Here is a 19,200-nt window from a genome sequence, read left to right as displayed (position 1 = left end):
GTCACCTCGGGGCCACCTTTTCTCGACCTCTGTCAGTGCCCATGCACTCTTGCCACCGAACACCGGATCGTATCATTGAACCGTGTCGCCCAATTAACGATAAGCTGTCCCGTGCCCAGGTGGTGTCCGGTTTCCACGGGACGGTCATGGATCTGACCGGTCACCTGTTGGTCGCGTGTTATCAGCTAATTAACGTCAGTGGTCACTAGTGGTAGTCATTTGTCATTGGTCATTGTCATTGGTCATCTGTGACCGTTGAACGGTCATTGGTCCGTAATCTTGGTTCGTGTTTAATGGTTAATCGCCAGTGGTTAACTTACTTATTTACTTATTTTATTTATGTATTCATTTATTTAGACATACACCACATCAACATTGTTGTTGTTCAATAGTCAGCGATCAGTGATGCTACCATTCGCTGACCGTACACGGCCAGTCTTCCCTCTTCCATTGGAATGTGGTCCAGCCGGTGGGTCGGGCCGGGTCGCGCCATATCCAGCCACCAGCGACGACCGCGGTGGATGGCAGCAGAGCAGCTCATGACTTTCTGAACAGACGGCTTTGTCACTGGACCGGCCGGCAGCTGTGTCATTGCAGGTTCGATCAGCAAACCTACGCTGCTAGTGACTTTGTACCGTGTCGACGATATTTTTTGTTCTTCTTGGTAACTGCTTTTTATTTTATTGTGCAAGTTAAAGCTATCTTAATGAATTTGTACTTATATTATTTGTTGTTGCGTGCCCTCTGTATTCCAATGCAGGTACATAGACCGGTACACAGAGGTCAGAAGCGTTTGATAATAATTTTCATTCGATATCTTTTTATTTAGTTTTTATGTGACCTTCATATGACGTTAAAAAGCTGAACAGCGAATCATCCAACCAAGTGATTTCTAATTTAAATCGCTGTTTCGATGACCTACCTGAAGTCTTTTTGCCGAGCTTAGCCTTGGATTTGGTCCTTTTTACCTGTCTGACGTCTCAGCCTGGTGCTGCCTTTTGCCGTTCGTTTATTTTGTTTGATCGCGTCCCATGTTGACGTTCGAGCTCCAGCGGTCGGTTTTTGCTGCAGACTGCTGAAGTGGCCAGCACGAGCTCAGGGGCTTCTATTCACTCTATTGACTTGGTGCAGCAACAAAGAATTTATGTTTTGCTGCTCCTGTGTTCAAAATGAAACAGCGCAATGAACTCTTAAGGAAAAAATGGCTCTAGGCCCTTCCAATCACTCTATCAGTCAAGTTCAGCTGGTATAACAGCTCATTGCGGCGAAAGGGGCAAGACTGCGCTAGCTACCTACGAAAACACTTCGTGTGATTAATGGTGGTTACGAACGCTGATTCGGTCGGTCGGCGGTACAAACGGGTGGACCTCTGGTAGTGAACTGTATTGGAAAAAACGGTCGTTCAGTGCAGGCTTCCACATTGCTGCCAAATAAAAGTAGACAGACAGCCCAAACCATTGGTCGAAAACAGCCAATCATTATCAGTTTTACAGTCCACACACCCGGTAACTTTCCATGCGACGACCGCGGCGGCCCGCTCAGGTGTCAGGCAGGGGGAGGGGTACTCACGGCATATGGAGTTACGTGGCCCGCTCAGCCGAGGCGGGGAGGGGGAATCGCGACATACTCCCCACTCGAAATCGAGATAGATTTCGAAAACCAAACGTCTAGCGCATCAGACATCACAAAGAAACTAAACGCGACGCACATAGATCAGAGCAGCACTTCGCGGCGACAGATATCACACAGGTGCGGCTCAGGCTGCCGCCTCCAGCAAGAAAAGCCGGCTGATCGGGCGGCGCGTCATCCGCCCACGCAAGTGGATGACGGCGGCTCTCGCGTGGCCGTCCGGCCCGGCCAGCAGTCTCTCCACCCGAGCTGCCGGCCACCGGCCGCGCGGTCCCTCGCCGTGCACGAGGACGACGTCACCGACGTGAGGCGTGCGATTCGGCCGACCGCGAGGTGACGTGCTCCAGCAGCGCAGGGCGCTGAGATACTCGGCGCACCAACGCCGGGTCAGCTGGTTACACATCCGTTTCTGGTGCCGCCAGGCCCTGCTGATAGAGGACTCTTTCAGCGTCGGGCACAGAACACCGTCTATGGTGGTTACCCCGAACAGTAGGTGGGCAGGGGTCAGTAGGTCTTCCCCATCACCCAGGGTGAGTGGACGCAGATTGAAAAAATGAGAGCTCGTAGAGTTTGCAGACAGTTCATCGAAAGTCAGGTGGCACAAATGCAGAGTGACTCGCAGGGCCTTCTTGGTTACGCCCACCATTCTCTCCCAGAACCCGCCCCACCAGGGAGCGGCCTCCGGGATGAAGCGCCACGTAACGCACCTTGGCAGATGACCTAACAGTGCACGGAAGGTTCTGGCGTTGTCGCTGTAGACGACGGCTGGCGTTCCTCGAAGCGCGAAGAATCTCCTCAGCGCCAGAACGAGATCGGCAGTCGCCTGGGAACGAACCAGCTCAAGGTGCACGGCACGAGAGGTGGCACAGGTAACGAGCAACGCCCATACCTTGGTGGCGCTGTTGTCGACAAACAGCGGGCCGAAGTAATCCACGCCGACCTTGGCGAATGGGCGTGCTGGCTGGGTCCGGAAGCTCGGCAGAGCGCCCTCTGGCGATCTGTAGGGTAAACCACGGTATCGCCTACATCGGCGGCATGAATCGACAGCGCGGCGGACAGTCCGTCGTCTCACCGCATACTCGGCTGTGAGCACAGCCAGAGTGACGCGCGTTCCCTGATGAAAGCATCTACGATGCGCTTCGTCGACGATCAGAGTCGTGATGTGGCTGAGGTCAGGCAGGATCGGCACCGGCCGCTCGCCAGTCCTGAGAGTCGCCTCCAGCACTCCATCGTCATCCAGCTGCGGGTGAAGCTTCGCCAGGGGTGATCCTGTTGGAAGCAACTGGTCAGTGCGCACAGCATCAATCTCTCTCTGGTACGTACGGTGCTGAGCAGCTCTGATCCAATAGCTCAGACTCCTTTTCCTCTCCTCGGGTGTGAGTGGTCCGGTCATCCGCTCCCGCGTCGGCAGGCGACAGTTGTAGACAAACCGGCGCATCCACGCCAGTCGGTCAACAGCCTGTGAGAGACGAGAGCAGGTCGTCACGTCGAATGGTACATTCTCCTCACACTGTCTTGCTAGCAGGCTCACCTTCTTGTCGACTCTTTCCCGTTTCAGCTCCACGGTTGCATCCGAAGACGGCTGCAGATCGGTGTCTACAGCAGGCAGCTGCAGCGGCGGTCCAGCAGACGCAGACCTGAGGAAGTCGGGTCCGCGCCACCAAACATCACACACAGTCAACTCGGACAGGGACAGGCCGCGCGTCCCGAGGTCCGCCGGGTTATCTTGCCCACGAACATGACGCCACTGGTCTCGGCTAGTCAACTGAAGGATGGAGGTCACGCGGTTCTGGACGAATACCTTCATGGTGCGGCGCTGATCCAACCAGAAGAGCACATCCATGGCGTCCGTCCAGTAGACGACTCTTGGCTCGGTGAGGTCCAGCGCACTTCTGACGAGGTCCATGAGACGACAGCCGATGAGAGCCGCCATCAGCTCCAGGCGCGGCACGCTGAGGGCAGGGGCTTGCAGGTGCGAGACGAGACTTGGCGATCAACAAACGGACATCACCGTCACACACGGCATAGATGGCACAGCAGTACGCCAGCTTCGAGGCGTCGCAGAACACGTGATATGTCACGTCAGCAGATATCTTCACAGTGCGAGGAAACCACACATCAAGGTCATCGGCCCCTACACACCAGGCGGTCAGCTCCTTTCTCAGGTCAGGGCTCAGCTCCTCGTCCCAGCCAAGGGAGGCTGCTGCGTCCAGGTCTTCTGAAACAGAGCTCTGCCGGTAACCAGCCACGGTGACAGCACGCCAAGTGGGTCAAACGGCTTACACAGAGTCGATAGCAGCTGGCGCTTGGTGGTGATGACTGGCAGAGCAGGCACACGCACGGCGAGGCGATCGGAGCTGGTGCACCATCGCAGGCCCAGGACTGGAGCTGCCGCACCGGTGTCGTCTCCGGAGATGCGCAGCTTGTGGACGTCCATCCCGGCATCCGAGAAGATTTCTGCCGTCCTCTTCATGCTCGAGTCAGCTTCGTCCCTGCAGGCGAAAGAGATGCACACATCGTCCATATACAGTCCTGCTTCAGCTTCGCACAAAGCAGCGGATCTGTGGTACGGTACTGGGCCAGGTGGGTGGTGATCGTCTGCAGTAACATGTAAGGAGAACAGGTGAGTCCGAACGGAACGCGTCTGAAGCGCAGGCGCTGGTCGGCCCACAGAAACTGCAGATACTTCCTGTCCACCTCGGAGACGGAGACCTGGTGAAAGGCCGATCTGATGTCAGCCTGTGCCGCCACCACGTCCCGCCTGAAGTTCAGCAACACCACTGGCAGGCGGCGCAGCAGGTTCTCCCCGGCGTCGAGGTAGGAGTTGAGACTGCGCCCGGCTGCGTCCCTGGCAGAACCGTCGTACACAACTCTCAGCTTCCCATTACGCCAGATGCCTCTGTGTGGTAGGTAGAAGCCGCTGCGGTCGTCGTCTGGCGGCGTCTCGATCACGCCGACTCGCTGCAGCTCGGTCAGGTGCTCGCTGTACTCCCGGCGCTGGGCTGGTGCCAGGCGCTGCTCCATGCGCCCGGTGCGTGCCGCTGTGGACGTGAGGTTGGTGATGGGACGCTCGTCGGACGCCCACAACAGGCCCATCTCGTACCTGTTCTCCTTCGAGTTCCACGTCGGTTCCGGTGGCTGCTTCCGCTCTTCATCTTCAACTTGAATCCCCAGAGCCTCCATACTCCAGAGCCTGTTGCAGTCGATCTGGAGACGACTGCAGCGGAGCACGTACTTCGCTGCGGGAGGGGCGACTGGTGCATCGTCTCTGCCATGAAGAACGTACCCAAATACGGTCTCCACAGCCCGCAGGCGGTCAGTCAGTGGGATCTGCTTCCACATCAGCACCTTATACATCTGGTCAACACCGATCAGAATATCCACAGGTCCACCGTGGTAGTCATCGGCGAGCAGGAGGTGCGGTTGATAGGTCACGGCAGGTGGTCGGGCAGGGGTTGGCAGTGAGCACAGACGGTCGGTTTTCCACAGGTCGAACAGGTGCTCCTCCCCACCGTGACGACTCCTCATAGCCACCCTCACCTTTTCGTAGACTCGGGGCTCCTCACCGCGCTCTTGGAAGCCCATGCAGGCGAAGGTGCCGCTCCCCACCGTGGGAAGACCGAGCAGATCAGCGGCCGAGGTACGGATGTAGGACGAGTCTGAGCCTCCGTCTATCAGAACCCTGAGCATGCAGGTGCCGCGGGGTCCAGTCACCTCCACCAGCGCAGTCTGGGTGAAGCAGACACCTCCACTGGCGTCAGGACGGTCGGTAGCTGTCTGAGTCTCCTGGTCATCAGGCAGACAGAGGGCGTCGGTCATCACATCAGCATCGGCAGGCGACTGGGTGGCAGAGGTGGCGAGCACCACATTTGCAGACGCACATGGAGGGATAGCGTGTCCAACACGTCCAGGCTCGTTCGCTTGTACAGAGTCATGTCCTACGAGTGCGTCAGTCCCGGACTGAGCAGTCGCAACGATTTGGCGGGAAGCGGTGGGTGACCAACCTGTGCGCTGTGACTGCTGACCGACAGGTGGTGGTGGTGGTGCTGGGTGCGCTGGCTGGTGGCCACCTCGGCGGTCTGCAGGTGGCGGTCTTAGCCGTCCGTCAGCTCCTGGAGACGGCTCGGCTCGGCCGACGAACTGAGCTGCTGGTCGCGGGGGCACCTCAGTGGTGCTGAAGCTGTGAAGGCTGGAGTGGTGAGGGCCACCACACCGTGGACAGTCCGAGCTCCGGCAGTCACGAGCGAAGTGAGGACCCAAACAGCGGTAACACACACCGGCAGCTCTAACGATCTCCCAACGGGTGTCAACATCTTGAGCTCGGTACGCATGACAGGAAGCAAGGCCATGCTTAGCTCTCCCACAGGCCACACACAACCAATCACCGGCGCGCGCTGCTGATCTGGTGGCTTTCAGACCCTGCGCTCTCGCCGGGGACATCCCGGCTGGCTGCCAGGCCACTCACCGCAGTGTAGCCGGAGGGTCTGGGTGAATCAGCTGCCGTCTTGGCTGGTCCTGCTGCAGCCTGCTCGCGGACCTCCATCTCCCGCTGCAGAAAGTCGAGAAAGGCGCTGAAGTCCGCCGCCGATGCCGTCTGAGCGCGCGCCCACTCGAGGCGCCACGCTTCCGGCAGCTTCTCCTTGACCACTGGCAAGAGGATGCTGGAGAAAGTGTCAGAAGTCACCCCGAGAGCCTCCAGGCCTCGTACACGAGCGGTCAGTTGGTCAATCAGGCGGTGCAGAGCGTTCAAGTCATCATGTTTGGACACACCAGGCAGCTCAAGGAGCTGCTTCAACAGCATGTCCCGCCTCACATCATCTCTGGCATAACGACGTATCAAAACATCCACAGCCGCACGATATCCCTCTTCCGACACGGGTATACCCTCTATGACCTGTTTCGGCACGTTTCCCAGCAGAGACTTAAGCAGTACAAACTTTTGCACGTCAGCATACCTTTTGTTGGAGTGGACGGACACCTTAAACAGCTCCCAAAACTCCGCCCACTTCAGCAGGTCGCCTTCGAAGGTAGGCAGCTTGACCACCAACGACGAGCGCAGGTCGAACTGCTGGTCATCAAAACCCCTATCTGCCGGGCTGGGGTTATCTGAGGCAGATTCGAGGCGACTGAGCAGACGTGAAGCTTTGAACAGCTCCTCAGACATGACATCATCGTGGTTGGAATCGTCAAACAGCTCTGCTTTATCCAACATGACCTGTACCTCCTTCAACTCAGTCCTGACTTTCTCCAGCACATGGATCTTATATGCAAGATCATCCTGATCAACACTGGGAGACGTTCGGTACTCTCTCAAATCATTACTCAGACGGGTGGCTTTACCTCTCAGACGGCTCCTGATTTTCAGCTCCTCCTCCATCTTGATATATCACGCACAAGCACAGCACTTCAAAATCTTGACGGTATCGACTCTCACAAACGAAATCAAAAGCAAAAACAAATGACTGAAAAGGATCAGCCATCCGGCCCGGAGGACCTTATGTGATTAATGGTGGTTACGAACGCTGATTCGGTCGGTCGGCGGTACAAACGGGTGGACCTCTGGTAGTGAACTGTATTGGAAAAACGGTCGTTCAGTGCAGGCTTCCACATTGCTGCCAAATAAAAGTAGACAGACAGCCCAAACCATTGGTCGAAAACAGCCAATCATTATCAGTTTTACAGTCCACACACCCGGTAACTTTCCATGCGACGACCGCGGCGGCCCGCTCAGGTGTCAGGCAGGGGGAGGGGTACTCACGGCATATGGAGTTACGTGGCCCGCTCAGCCGAGGCGGGGAGGGGGAATCGCGACACTTCGCTAATTGGATTGCAATGAAGCCTTAATTGCGTGACCTCCTAGCTTTCTACCAGCATTTTCTATTCTACGTTTATGGCTAGGCCTTGATGCACACACGGTGGAAGCTGTAAAGTCGGCCTGTGTAACGTTTAACCGTTTCTCTCTTGCTAGCCAAATAGTATGGGCGACTACTTTCTCTTTCCTAGTTTTCGCGCAGTGACCCATGAACTTCCTCTGCCTCTCATGCAGTGGTTGTCGTTCAGCGCGTCTATCACATGGATTACACTGTCTGACAATGGAAAACAGCCGTGCCGTACCGCCCGGGGTCAGAGGTGCCCGTAACGACCCTAATGCGTCACAATCTCGCTCCATTCAGCCTGATTTGATTGGCGCTCTTTGCGGTGCTGCGGTGAGACGCCGTGCTAGAGGCCGCCTTCACGCGTAAAAGCGGTGATCTGATTTGACGTGCATGAGCAAGCATGAGGTCGTGAACTCGCTCATTTGCGATGTTGAGGTGTCCACTGAAAAAAATATTGACTAACTACGACCTAATAAACGAAGTCATGTCAAGGGAAAACTTTGCGTTCCAAAATATTTGTCATTTAACCAACCCAAACCAGCGAGCACTCAGTAACCAAGCGACGACAACGCGTATACTAGTGCTAGGCATTACAGGAACCAAAGGGAAACAACTGGAAAACAATAGAATAACCAATGCTTAGCATACACTTCGCAATGCCACCAAAGGTACAACTAACAGTTGCGCATTCTGCAACTAACCCACTATCATGTCTGTGCAAGGTTTATACTATGATGTACAATATCTGTACCAAGTCAATACAGCGAGCTTACCAACCCAAATACCAGGTATTCACTAGCCTGGTACTAACCCCCTTCCCTCACCCCCCCCCCCACCCATAGGTACCTACGGTATTCCGTTGCGCCTCTCAACCAAAGCTTAAAAAGATAAGTTTGATTTCCAGATCATTTATTAAAAAAAAACGCTAAATAACATTTCCGAGCGTAGTTTTCCATGAACTCATTACACACGAATGACAGGAAATATTATCACACCAGTTTTCCACATCATGCCTTCCATGTTACGCGGTCTGGCTGTATGCCAGAAGAAAGAAACGCGGTCTCTTGACTAGCTGCAAACAACGCCACTCCGGCGGCTACCCGTACTTTACCGGGCCGCCGCACCGGCGCCACCCTTCAGGGCCACGCTCACGGCGAGAAACAGCATGTGCTTCATGACTTCACCATGGAAGCGGTGGAAGCGCTGTCTGACTCTGTCTTTGGGCGCTTCCGACGCCCAAGACATGATACGACAGATAGCGCCAGGTGGACCGAGAGCCCGTGGGGTATTTGAGAGAGAAGACGAAGAGGGCCACGAACCATACGCCAGGAGAGTGTCCTTCGCTGTCACTTCCGCCACCTCTAGGCTCTACTCCATCGATGAAGACAGTGCCGCCGGCCACGACAGCACCAGGACCATCGCCATCGTTGAGGAATATATCCAGGGCGTCGCCCAATGTCCAGGCGATGGCCTTCGGGACGCTATCTGAAATTTGAAAAGAGACATGCATTAAACATATTTAGGGAAAACTGCAAATGGAAAGGGCACGTGGGACGGCCGACACAGACAGGACAGCTAAATCACAACTAAATAAAGAAAGAGAAGAGAAAGACAGAGAGAGAGAGAGAGAGAGAGAGAGAGAGAGAGAGAGAGAGAGAGAGAGAGAGAGAGAGAGAGAGAGAGAGAGAGAGAGAGAGAGAGAGAGAGAGAGGAGAGAGAGAGAGAGAGAGAGAGAGAGAGGAGAGAGAGAGAGAGAGAGAGAGAGAGAGAGAGAGAGAGAGAGAGAGAGAGAGAGAGGAGAGAGAGAGAGAGAGAGAGAGAGAGAGAGAGAGAGAGAGAGAGAGAGAGAGAGAGAGAGGAGAGAGAGAGAGAGAGAGAGAGAGAGAGAGAGAGAGAGAGAGAGAGAGGAGAGGAGAGAGAGAGAGAGAGAGAGGAGAGAGAGAGAGAGAGAGAGAGAGAGAGAGAGAGAGAGAGAGAGAGAGAGGAGAGAGAGAGAGAGAGAGAGAGAGGAGAGAGAGAGAGAGAGAGAGAGAGAGAGGAGAGAGAGAGAGAGAGAGAGAGAGAGAGAGAGAGAGAGAGAGAGAGAGAGAGAGAGAGAGAGAGAGAGAGAGAGAGAGACAGAGAGAGAGAGAGAGAGAGAGAGAGAGAGAGAGAGAGAGAGAGAGAGAGGGAGACGGAGACAAGGACGGTGATGAAGACAAAGACGCTGGTGGAGATGGAGATGGAGACGGAGATAGAGAAGGGAGACAGAGAGGAGAACGAGAAAGGGGGACGCTGGTCGCTGAAAGGGGGCGGAGGATGAGACGAAGCTAAGGGGAGGCATGGCGATCTTATCACCGAATTTTGCTGCGATGTGATTCGGGCCTCGGCGACAAATTCGTGGCTGAATCCGGCAGTGTATCGGGGCCTCGTCTTGTGACTGGTCAAGACAGGTCTCTTCAGATTACTTAAACGCATGATGGGCAAGCAATGAAGCGAACGTACCTTGATAGTTGTTCTCCCACCGGTCTCGCAGCCTCGGATATCCGTGTATAGGTACCTGTTATAAATTGCCAAACGCCAGCCTGCTCACCAACCCACGTGCACCTCGCACGGCGACCGCGAAGCGAAAGGACAAAAAACGATGATGGCGGATATTGCGCACGCGCACGTCGGCGGGGAATTCAATTTCAGAACTGACGGGAGACGCTAGTCGCGCGGCCGCCGTATGACGAAGGTAGCTGCCAGAACTGCACGTGCAATGAGGTCATAATGAATGCTTGAATAATGCTGCTTTACGAAGTCATTAGCAATTATCCGAAAACAAACCCGGCACTATTGCACTACAAGATGGACGAAATCCAGAAGCAAAGTAAAAACTAACTACGATCTTCTAATGCACTGGCTGTGACTTAGGCTTGTATACGTTCTGCGTTTGTCTTGATTTTGGCAAAGCCAAAGCAAGGAAAACCTTCGTGAACTTTTTTTTCAGTGTCTGATGCGGATGGTCTGCCGTTACTCGGAATGGGAAGATGTGCTCCGCCTCCGCCCACGTTCCCGGAGCTTTGCCCGGCGGCAGCTAGCAGACCGCTAGACCTGTGACCTCTGAGAATCGATTTTTCTCGCTCCGCTCCTCGCACCTTTTCAGCGGCAGCAGATAAAACAGTCTTTGAGCCCGCGGTGGCGGATTAGGTGAGCTCATCTCAACAGACTCGAGTTGGGCAAGCGATCGAACGTGCCCAATCCTTTTCAGTTTTGCAGCCAACAAAGCGTCTCGGATGCCTGGTAGTGCCGTGATGTCACCATTGTCGCTGCCTCAAACGGTCGACGGCGTCCAAGTGTCACCGTTTTAGAGCTCTGCACGCATTGTTCCGCTTGAGCAGGCAGGCTACAGTAGCTGGACGTCAGAGGTGGGAGCTGTCAGGCTCCGTCTGTGTCCCTGCAAACTGGATGTGACTCGTATGGTGACATTGAGACAACGGCCGAATCTCTAGGACAGAGCAGAGGATGAGCGTGCGAACAGAACAGCGCTAGAGTATAACTGGATCTGTCCTAAACAAACACCCGCTGGTCACAACCGAATTATCTGTGGCTCCGTTAGCGCGGATGGTGATTATTACAGGGCTGTGCGGTCCACAGCCTGAGAAAGCGTCGGGAGAGGCTGTGGTTACAGTCAGCCGGAGGTAGACATGGGACGCCAACGCCTCATCCTCCAGGTCAAACAAGACCCAGCCACCCTCCTTGTTCTGTGGTGTGATGAATACAGTCTGCTTCACAGCGACATGCATTGCCGATGATATGTGCATCGCATGACCCTGGCTCTTCCAGGACTCTCTCTTGACCTCAGAGGGCACTGCGAATCAGCATAATGTTGCAACACGAGACAGTGACGTTCTGTTTACGGCGAAAACGTCCGAGTTCTCGGTGTTTATCAGTGGTAATTCCCGACGGAGTATCAACACTGCAGTCCGACGAACTGCAACGGCTGGTCATCCGAGTTCACAGGTCGTCGCCACTAATTTATTGACAATGTTTCCCACCACGAGCGCCGTCTCATTTCTGCGCATTGAAGCGAGCGGCAGAATGATAAACTGGCCACATATCTCAATAACCCGTCCTCGACGACAGGTTCGATTCTGTAAAACAACTGTCTAGTATCTATTCGGCGCCGAGTGTCTCGCATACTTCCGTCTGATTGCATCAACGCCGGCTCGTATTTCAGAGCAAAAACGCGCTGCGCCGAATGTCCCGACATAGAGCACGCAGATGTGACTGTTCAGTCGGCGGCGGAGAGGCCATCAGCATACCAATGACCGGCTACCGTACAGGCGGCCCTTTCAATTCTCCGCTCGTAGCTGAGCCGCCAACAATTGATTACGGACTGCGGCCTGCCAATTAGAGATGATTTATTGCGGGAGAAGATGGCTCGGGTCGAGTCTGAGTTCGCACGGGTCACCGTCAGCTCACACGGGACTGGACGACGGTGACCCGACCGGACCGGCTGCAGATGGGAGGATTTAATACCAAGGCGGTACCGTGACACGAGTCACCTGTCGCACGTCTATGTATGGTATATAGGATATTTCATATGGAACTTTTGCTGCCAAGACAGCGATATGTGCTTTTAATAGTCCTACTCTGTAACAAGCCTTCATTTCGCCTAATGCCGTGTTTAATGAGACACGAAATTGACAAATGACAATTTAAACTGTGAACTATGACCTAAGTACGTTACCAATGCAATCTTAGCACCGCGATCTCGGAGGTCCAGCCTGACCTCCACCACCCCTATATATTTTGCCCTAACTCAACTCTCCTTTCACTGCACATTGCGCCACACGGGGCTGTTAGCACAGCTACAATCAGCGAGAGATCTTAGCCCGGCTCTGTGGCCCAAAGGCCCACATTGCTGAACCCTCATGTAACTAGACTGAAGATGGAGAGCCTCGCTGTGACCCGAGCTGATCGGAGCTTTCCCTTTTTGATGTGAGATCTGCAGACCGCTCACTGCAATTAGACTCCATAAAATATCGTATACAAGCTCTGAAGTATGATTATCCGCGCATGAAAAGGTGGCGCGAGAACAATTCAGACCGGACGCAACAAGACTCTGCGTTAAAGGAAAGCAGGTTGACGAAGTTCGTCCATATCAGAGAGTTAAAGTGCCGAGAAACATTGATAAATATCACACGAAAGAAACAACAAACTAGACGTAATCACAAGCTGCCGACGAAAGGTGCACAATTTTCCGGGAAAACGGTCGGACATGCAGTTAATCTCCCAGCTGCAGTGCGGTGCAGGAGATACCATCTGGCCGTGTAAGTAGCCGAGCGACCCAGACTTTATTCGCTCCTCTCACGTCTCTCGAAAGTCGCTACCTTGAGCCTTCTGTTACTGCACCGGCAACACTGTCCGTTTTGCAGTTTGTGCAGCTGTTAGAGACTGAGTCAGAGCGGTCACCATTCTATCATGCAACTTTAGTACCAGGAGGGCAATCTAGCATGTTTAGCAATATCGCGTGAATGAACATTTTACCACTTCTGTTTCGAGTGAAAGCCTGGCGCTGGAAGGACCTTCAGACGCATGAGAACTGGAAGCGAGCCAACACATGCTAGCCATCAAGAAATATTTTTTACGTGTCGTAATGTCAAACTGGAACTGAAAGTATATGCTGAGTCAAAGTTCCAATCTGTAATTCCTATTGCTTAGTGCCGTGTGTTAGTCTGTTGACGTTGGCGCCTTGACCTACTGAGGCCCTGCAGTCTCTCAGTCCGCCCACCTCCATCAATCGGCAGCCCCTGGCATCTGACGCGTGTCCGGTCCGTGCCATCGGTGGTAGGCCGTACGTCAGCGCCGCTATCACCGGCACGTGCCAACACGTGCTGTCGGCACGTCAGACCGACATATGGCACGGCACGGCACGGCCCTGAGCCGGAGGGCGGGGGAGGGGGAGGGTGCAGCCTGCACGCCCCCGCTTCCGGCTCTGTCGAGCGGTCTGCAACACTCCTCAGACGTCAATACACCGGCATCAACTGCAGATGGGGCGCCGACGGACGGTGATTTGTTTGTGTTGGGGTGTCGTTTTGAGAGGGTGGCTGGACCGCAGCGAGAGGCGCTCCCCCTCTCCGATACCGCGGGCTGGCCCATCAGAGCCCGATGTCGACGCCCATCAGTCACCCTGTGTCATTCCAGACGGCGGAGTTCGGCCATCTCGCCTGGATTCCCCGAGCACCTGTCCGTTTTTATCTATCCACCAGAAGACGACCCAATCAGATGGGCACGTAAATGAGACGGACCTGTTTCGCGGGGCCAGGACAACCATGTGTTAATGAGCGACACGTCAGCGAGGCTCTGACCCGACGCTGCTTCGCTCCAAGGTAGTCCGTTTAGTTTACAATTTTAATGCTACCTCATACATTAACAGTAGCTACCTTACACAGGACATTACACCGAAATGCTTGACATTGATACGGGGAGGTAATGGCGCACATTAATCGATTCAAATTTACCGGCTCTCCCTCTCTGTTTATATATTCAATGTCACTCGGTGTAAAATGTGGTGACTAACTATGCATCGCATGTGTGCATTGTGCACCGCAAACCACGTGCACATTTTTATTTGCGTTGAACAATGCAGCCTTGGAAGAAACTGACGGCATTGTGGTTTAAAACCACTCAAATCGACCAGCACTTTCACATGAACCGCAATAAAACGTTGCTGAACAATCATTTGATAGCTTACCAGCATTTCACATGTTTTTAAGTATTTTCTTGCGGACAGTGATTAGTCATAAATGCTTTTTTATTTCTTGTTTTAAGTCACCTTAAACGGGACACAATGGTATTGCTGAGGCCAAAAAAGATAGGGCTGTATTTTTGTACAGTATGTACATAAATATTATTCAGCGATTAATTATAGCAGCGGTAGAAAGACTTTATAGATACACATAGGTAGGTATGTCTTTTGTATGAGGCGTTTGCATGATGCAAACGAATTGATGATAATTTCGCTGATCCAGCAGCTCGGATGATGATATACCTAACCTATTGCTATCGCGTCAAATTAACTTCATACCTGTACCTACCCATCTATCAGTGCGTGGGGCGTGTGGGTCTGAAATTGAATAGACCCATCCCATGGAACAAATAAGCGATTTCATGAATATTTTAACCGCTCGAACCGAAGACGTCGGAGGCATTCATTGGAGGAAAGTCAGCACGCAAGAACCGTTGGTGTTGTAAATGAGCGTATGTTTTTTGTTCTGTTTTTTTTTTTTTGAAGCACTTACCCATAACGCACATGTGATTGTATTTAGGCGGTATAAAAAATACATGCCTGCGTACGACAGCATGTGACCGTTTTTTTTTTTTTTGTACGCAAACACCGTTTCGTGGTGCCCGGTGTAAGTGGGCTCTCCATTCCGAGCTGACAAATCCCGCCGGTTGAAACTGTGGAGATAACTGAGGGCGTCTCCGGGAGAGCTGTTCTGCAGAGTAGGTCGGCCCTTTATTCCGCCGCCCGTAACTGCCTGGGACGGTACGGGGACCGCCCCGACTCAGACCCGGGCCGTAAAACAGTGGAGCTGGACAGTACGGGCCGGACGGGACGGGATGAGGGTCCTCCCCCGCCGCGGGGGGCTGAGATCACGTACCGATAACGCCACCTGGGCCAGACGAACCGCCACGCACGGCTGAAGGCGACACAGAGAGCGCCGGGGCCGAGGGTGGGAACCTCAGCGTGGTGCGGGCGGCACAGCGGCGGCTCTGGTCGGACCGACGCGAACACACACGGACACCCGCGGCTGCGACAGGCCAGAGGTGCAGAGATAAATGCTCGGGGACAGGTGCAGAGATCTATACAGTGTCTGAGCTGGATGAACGGTAGCCACGACAGCACTCACAGTGGGTGGTAGAGGACGACAACAGGTGATAACCGACAGGCATTCCTCGGCATCTGTCCCCGTACCCAGTGCCGTATATATGTTGATAAGACCCTGAGAGCCTTCGACCTGAAAAGAGCGTGCTGCGGAATATGAAATATTGTGGAAACACAATGGTAGCAGTCTCATAGAGCATTTTCCTCACTTTTAAGGCACAACGATAGGTTATGAGAGGAACAGTATCGAGAATATCATCTAGTGCTGACACCATGCGGCCGTCGGCTGCCTCACTCCGAAACCCATCTTCTGATCACCTCCTAATGGTTCCTCTGTCAATTAGTCGGACATGATTTATGTTCTTTCCATTCTGCTGACACCCCGCCGAGGAAAAATGCCCGGATAATATTGGTTCGGAGCTGTGTTCGGCGTCATTTGTGCGGTAATGGAAGTCGTGTCATTACTGGGGCTGGGTTCCTTCAGACGGGGCAGGGGTCAGACCGTAATGGTAACAAGGGCTGAAGTGAACAGGGGTTCTGTTTCTGGTGTCCCTGTGGGCGGTAGCAGCCGCAGGGAGGAACGGCAGGGCGGTGGACGGTAACGCTGGCCGATGGGCGATGGGCGATGGCCAACGAGGCAATGAGGGCGAGGCGGCGGAATGTATTATCAGCGGCGTTGTTTGCGGCGACGATGAAGCCTTCTTTGTCTTATGTTTCTGGGGCGGTCTCGGCGGCGTTTGATGCTAACAGTGCACATATTTGCATACAGATGTAGGGGCGGGAGCAGGCGATACCGCAGAGTGCTGCTGCCGGATGAGAGAGCGGGGAGGAGAGAAGGAGAGAGGAAGAGAGGCGGGGGAGAAGTTCATTGTCTGAGTGGTGGGCGGAGTCGGAGAGGCGCGCTTGTTGACCCGCGGGGACGTGGGATACGGTGGGGAGGGGAAGTGCGAAGGATGGGAGGGGAGGGGGGGGTGAGGATGCGTGGTGAGCGGCGACTGTAATGAACCACAAACACCAAACACCAAACAGCGATCCATCAGAGGTGCCGCAGCCGGCCGACGCAGCCGCCGAGTTCCACAGCAGCGGTGAAAACAGTCGGCAAAAACCAGCGGCACACTCAATTACTGATAACGCTGAGCTCATATTTCGTAAAACAACTCACATGCATCAAACAGCTACCTACTGAAAGCCTGCAAGTCGGTAGCCTTGTAAATCAATGTCCGATTGAGTAGATAAATAATACACAAGTCATGTGCTCCGTTACGATCGTGGTATTTCTCTCAACACATCTGGTAACTAAGCAGAGACAAATGACCACCTTTATCTCCTCTGTGCTATTCCGGACGTGACTGTGGGACCAGTCACCATGCGCTGCCCACGCGGTCGATCCCAAGACTCCCCGACCTCCCCGGCTCCTGCCCACGTCTCAGCAGGCGCCGCACCTGCGATTTTACGCCCAGACGCCGACTGACGCGCGTGGGTCGGACAGGGCGGTGGTGATGCGCCCCACCCCAGTCCCGCCGATCGGCCAGTGTGAATTCATTACCGCGGAGAAGCCCGGTTAGCGCACTGCCCGTGGACAAAGGCAGCGGCGGTTCGGCACCGGTCGGCTACGCCGCTTTGATAGATGAATTTATGGGGCGTCTCGTCGGAGCATTAATGAGCAGGCAGGCGCCAGGAGGCCAGTGTTTTCCTAGCAGCGAGATCTAAATCCGAGCCGACAGCCGTGCGAGGCAGTACCTAATGCAGGCATGGTAGCCCTGTAATGTACAGGCTCTGAAACGGTGATAGCACGCTCATTAATGCAAATGTAAACATAGATTTATACTAATGTCAGTGCCAGCCAGGTCTATATGGGTGCGCTTACAATATAAATTGTTTGATATATTAGGTCGGCCATGCAGCCGCAGCACCTTTCTTGGTTAGAATTAATTCCTTTACGAAGGGCATTCCACCTTCTCACATGCCTGGAAGTTCCCTCAGTTTATGACATCACCCTCCAGCTCAGCGACCGACCACAAAAGCGATAAATCAGAACCAAGAGACCGGCTGACGGGCCGGCCGAATCAAGACATCGGTATGGTACACCGCCGAATCATCGGCGCACCATACACAGCCTGTCGGCACACACCCATCTGCATGACAAGGCCGGCAACAAAGCGCCGCTGATCGTCACGGCCGCGCCACCCACGTCGCGCGGCGCAGACCCGATCGCCGCCCCGCGCCGTTCCCAGTTCTGGGCGGATAATAACTGATTGACTGGGCCGATCGGCTCGGCTGTGACAGAAGAACTCGGATGGTGATCGGTGGATCTCTATCGGTTCTCACACTGTCACGCCTCGTACAGAGCGGGCGCCACCCGCCGCGACCACCTCGGACCGGTCACGGATCCCCAGCGACTGAGCCGCCACGAGAGACCGGCTCCTCACCGGGAGACTATTAGCGCAACACCGTGAAAAATTAGCCGCAATCCATTTGTTTTGCTTGGACTGCTGCCATGCTGTGATAATGGATGAGACCGAAGCGGCTGGGTCGGGGTCTCTGAGTTGAGTCTGTCCGTTGGGCCTTGTATGCTGTCTGGGACCTTGTAATACTGTCTAGGACGATGTCTGATGTCTGGGATCTTGTCTAGCGCCCGGGGTCGGTGCAGGGTGCCCGGCGCCAACTCTCGACCTTCGACGCTGAAGCTATTTATCACTGCAGCATTGACAGCGACCGTGGCCTGCGGGTGCGGGGTGGGCTGAGGCCCTCCATGGGAGGCCTCACCTCCTGCGCCGTTCAACACCTGACATATATGACACGTGACACTTGGTCGGTACAGGTGAATGACATGTGGTCCGTCAAACCCACCGAGGGGCCATGGGCCAACTCAAGGAGCGCATGCCCGACGTGCAGAACCACTTCCGTCTTGTTGCCCACTGCAACAGAGGCCGCCTTTCTATCCGATGCAAATTGTGGGGCCCGCGCTGCACAGCGGGGTTCGTTCAGTGCGACTGTTGGTATGATTTGCCACTGATGAGAGTGCTCTTCCAGTTCGTTGACTTATTAAATATCCCACGTCATCGCACGGTGGGCGGTTCCGAGTGTAGCCGTGCCGTATAAATGGTCCGTTCACGAAACCGGGGCAGCTTCTATGAGCTGCGAACACGGTCCGCACGCATCGACAGCGCCTGTCTATGGCGTTTGATGTTACCGGCAAAGTGCCGCCCCTGGTTAATGCTGGGTGGAGAACTTGCTACAGGCTATATCTATTGAAAACCCTCCTGGCGCGGCAACTTTGCATTGTCAAGTACGTTGCATTGCATGTAATGAATACTGCATACCAATGCCTGTTTCACTAATTTAAATCATCGCATTGACCGAGCTCGTCAAGCAAATCGTGCAAATTTGAATTCTGGTCACGACACGGCGCATGTATTCCTGGCAGCATTCAGCAATCGTACCTCAAACGGAAAACAGTCGATTTTACACCTTCGGTGCTGACCAGACGCCATGCAATGCTCCGACCGCAGGCATGGCTGCACGGCGCACGCTTCACCACCGGGCGTGTTACAAAAGGCAGAGCGCTCCGCTCCAAACATCACACCAGCCTTGCTGCCGGTTGACGACGGCTAGCAGAGCTCCAGTGCCGATGATAAAACCGACTATAAGCGCACGTCTGCATACTGTGGCCCTACCCTGTGTCGCTACATTGAGGGTGTTGTTGCTACCCCGACTTTATAGTAGCACCGACTGCCGTGGGTCAGGACCCCCCCCCCCCCCAGTCGCCGGCGACGACGGTAGATCGGCACGACCCGTGTTTGTTTGGACGCGGCGCGGGAGCAGCGTTTTTGCAGCGCT

The 19,200-nt window shown here is 54.4% G+C and overlaps 1 protein-coding gene across 1 annotated transcript; it reads right to left on the bottom strand.

Moving 5' to 3' along the window:
* Positions 1-1,378: 1,378 nt before the first annotated feature.
* Positions 1,379-6,055, bottom strand: LOC122385865. Its single transcript, XM_043374449.1, has 2 exons — positions 4,473-6,055; positions 1,379-1,790 (listed from the first exon to the last, which is right to left on the bottom strand). The coding sequence occupies exons 1-2, from the start codon at positions 5,446-5,448 to the stop codon at positions 1,714-1,716; spliced, it is 1,053 nt and encodes a 350-aa protein (XP_043230384.1). The 5' UTR covers positions 5,449-6,055; the 3' UTR covers positions 1,379-1,713.
* Positions 6,056-19,200: the final 13,145 nt, after the last annotated feature.

The sequence above is a fragment of the Amphibalanus amphitrite genome, unplaced genomic scaffold (genome assembly GCF_019059575.1).
Source record: "Amphibalanus amphitrite isolate SeventyFive unplaced genomic scaffold, NRLGWU_Aamphi_draft 000234F_arrow, whole genome shotgun sequence".
NCBI classification, from domain to species: domain Eukaryota; kingdom Metazoa; phylum Arthropoda; class Thecostraca; order Balanomorpha; family Balanidae; genus Amphibalanus; species Amphibalanus amphitrite.
The sequence above is the reverse complement of the archived record's forward strand: the minus strand, read 5'-3'. Positions and strand labels throughout refer to the sequence as shown.

Coding starts and splice junctions, on each gene's coding strand:
- LOC122385865 (XM_043374449.1), bottom strand. CDS start 5,448: ATGACCGACGCCCTCTGTCTGCCTGATGACCAGGAGACTCAGACAGCT. Junction 1,791..4,472: donor CGACGGTTCTGCCAGGGACG/CAGCCGGGCGCA, acceptor GCGCCGCCCGAT/CAGCCGGCTTTTCTTGCTGG.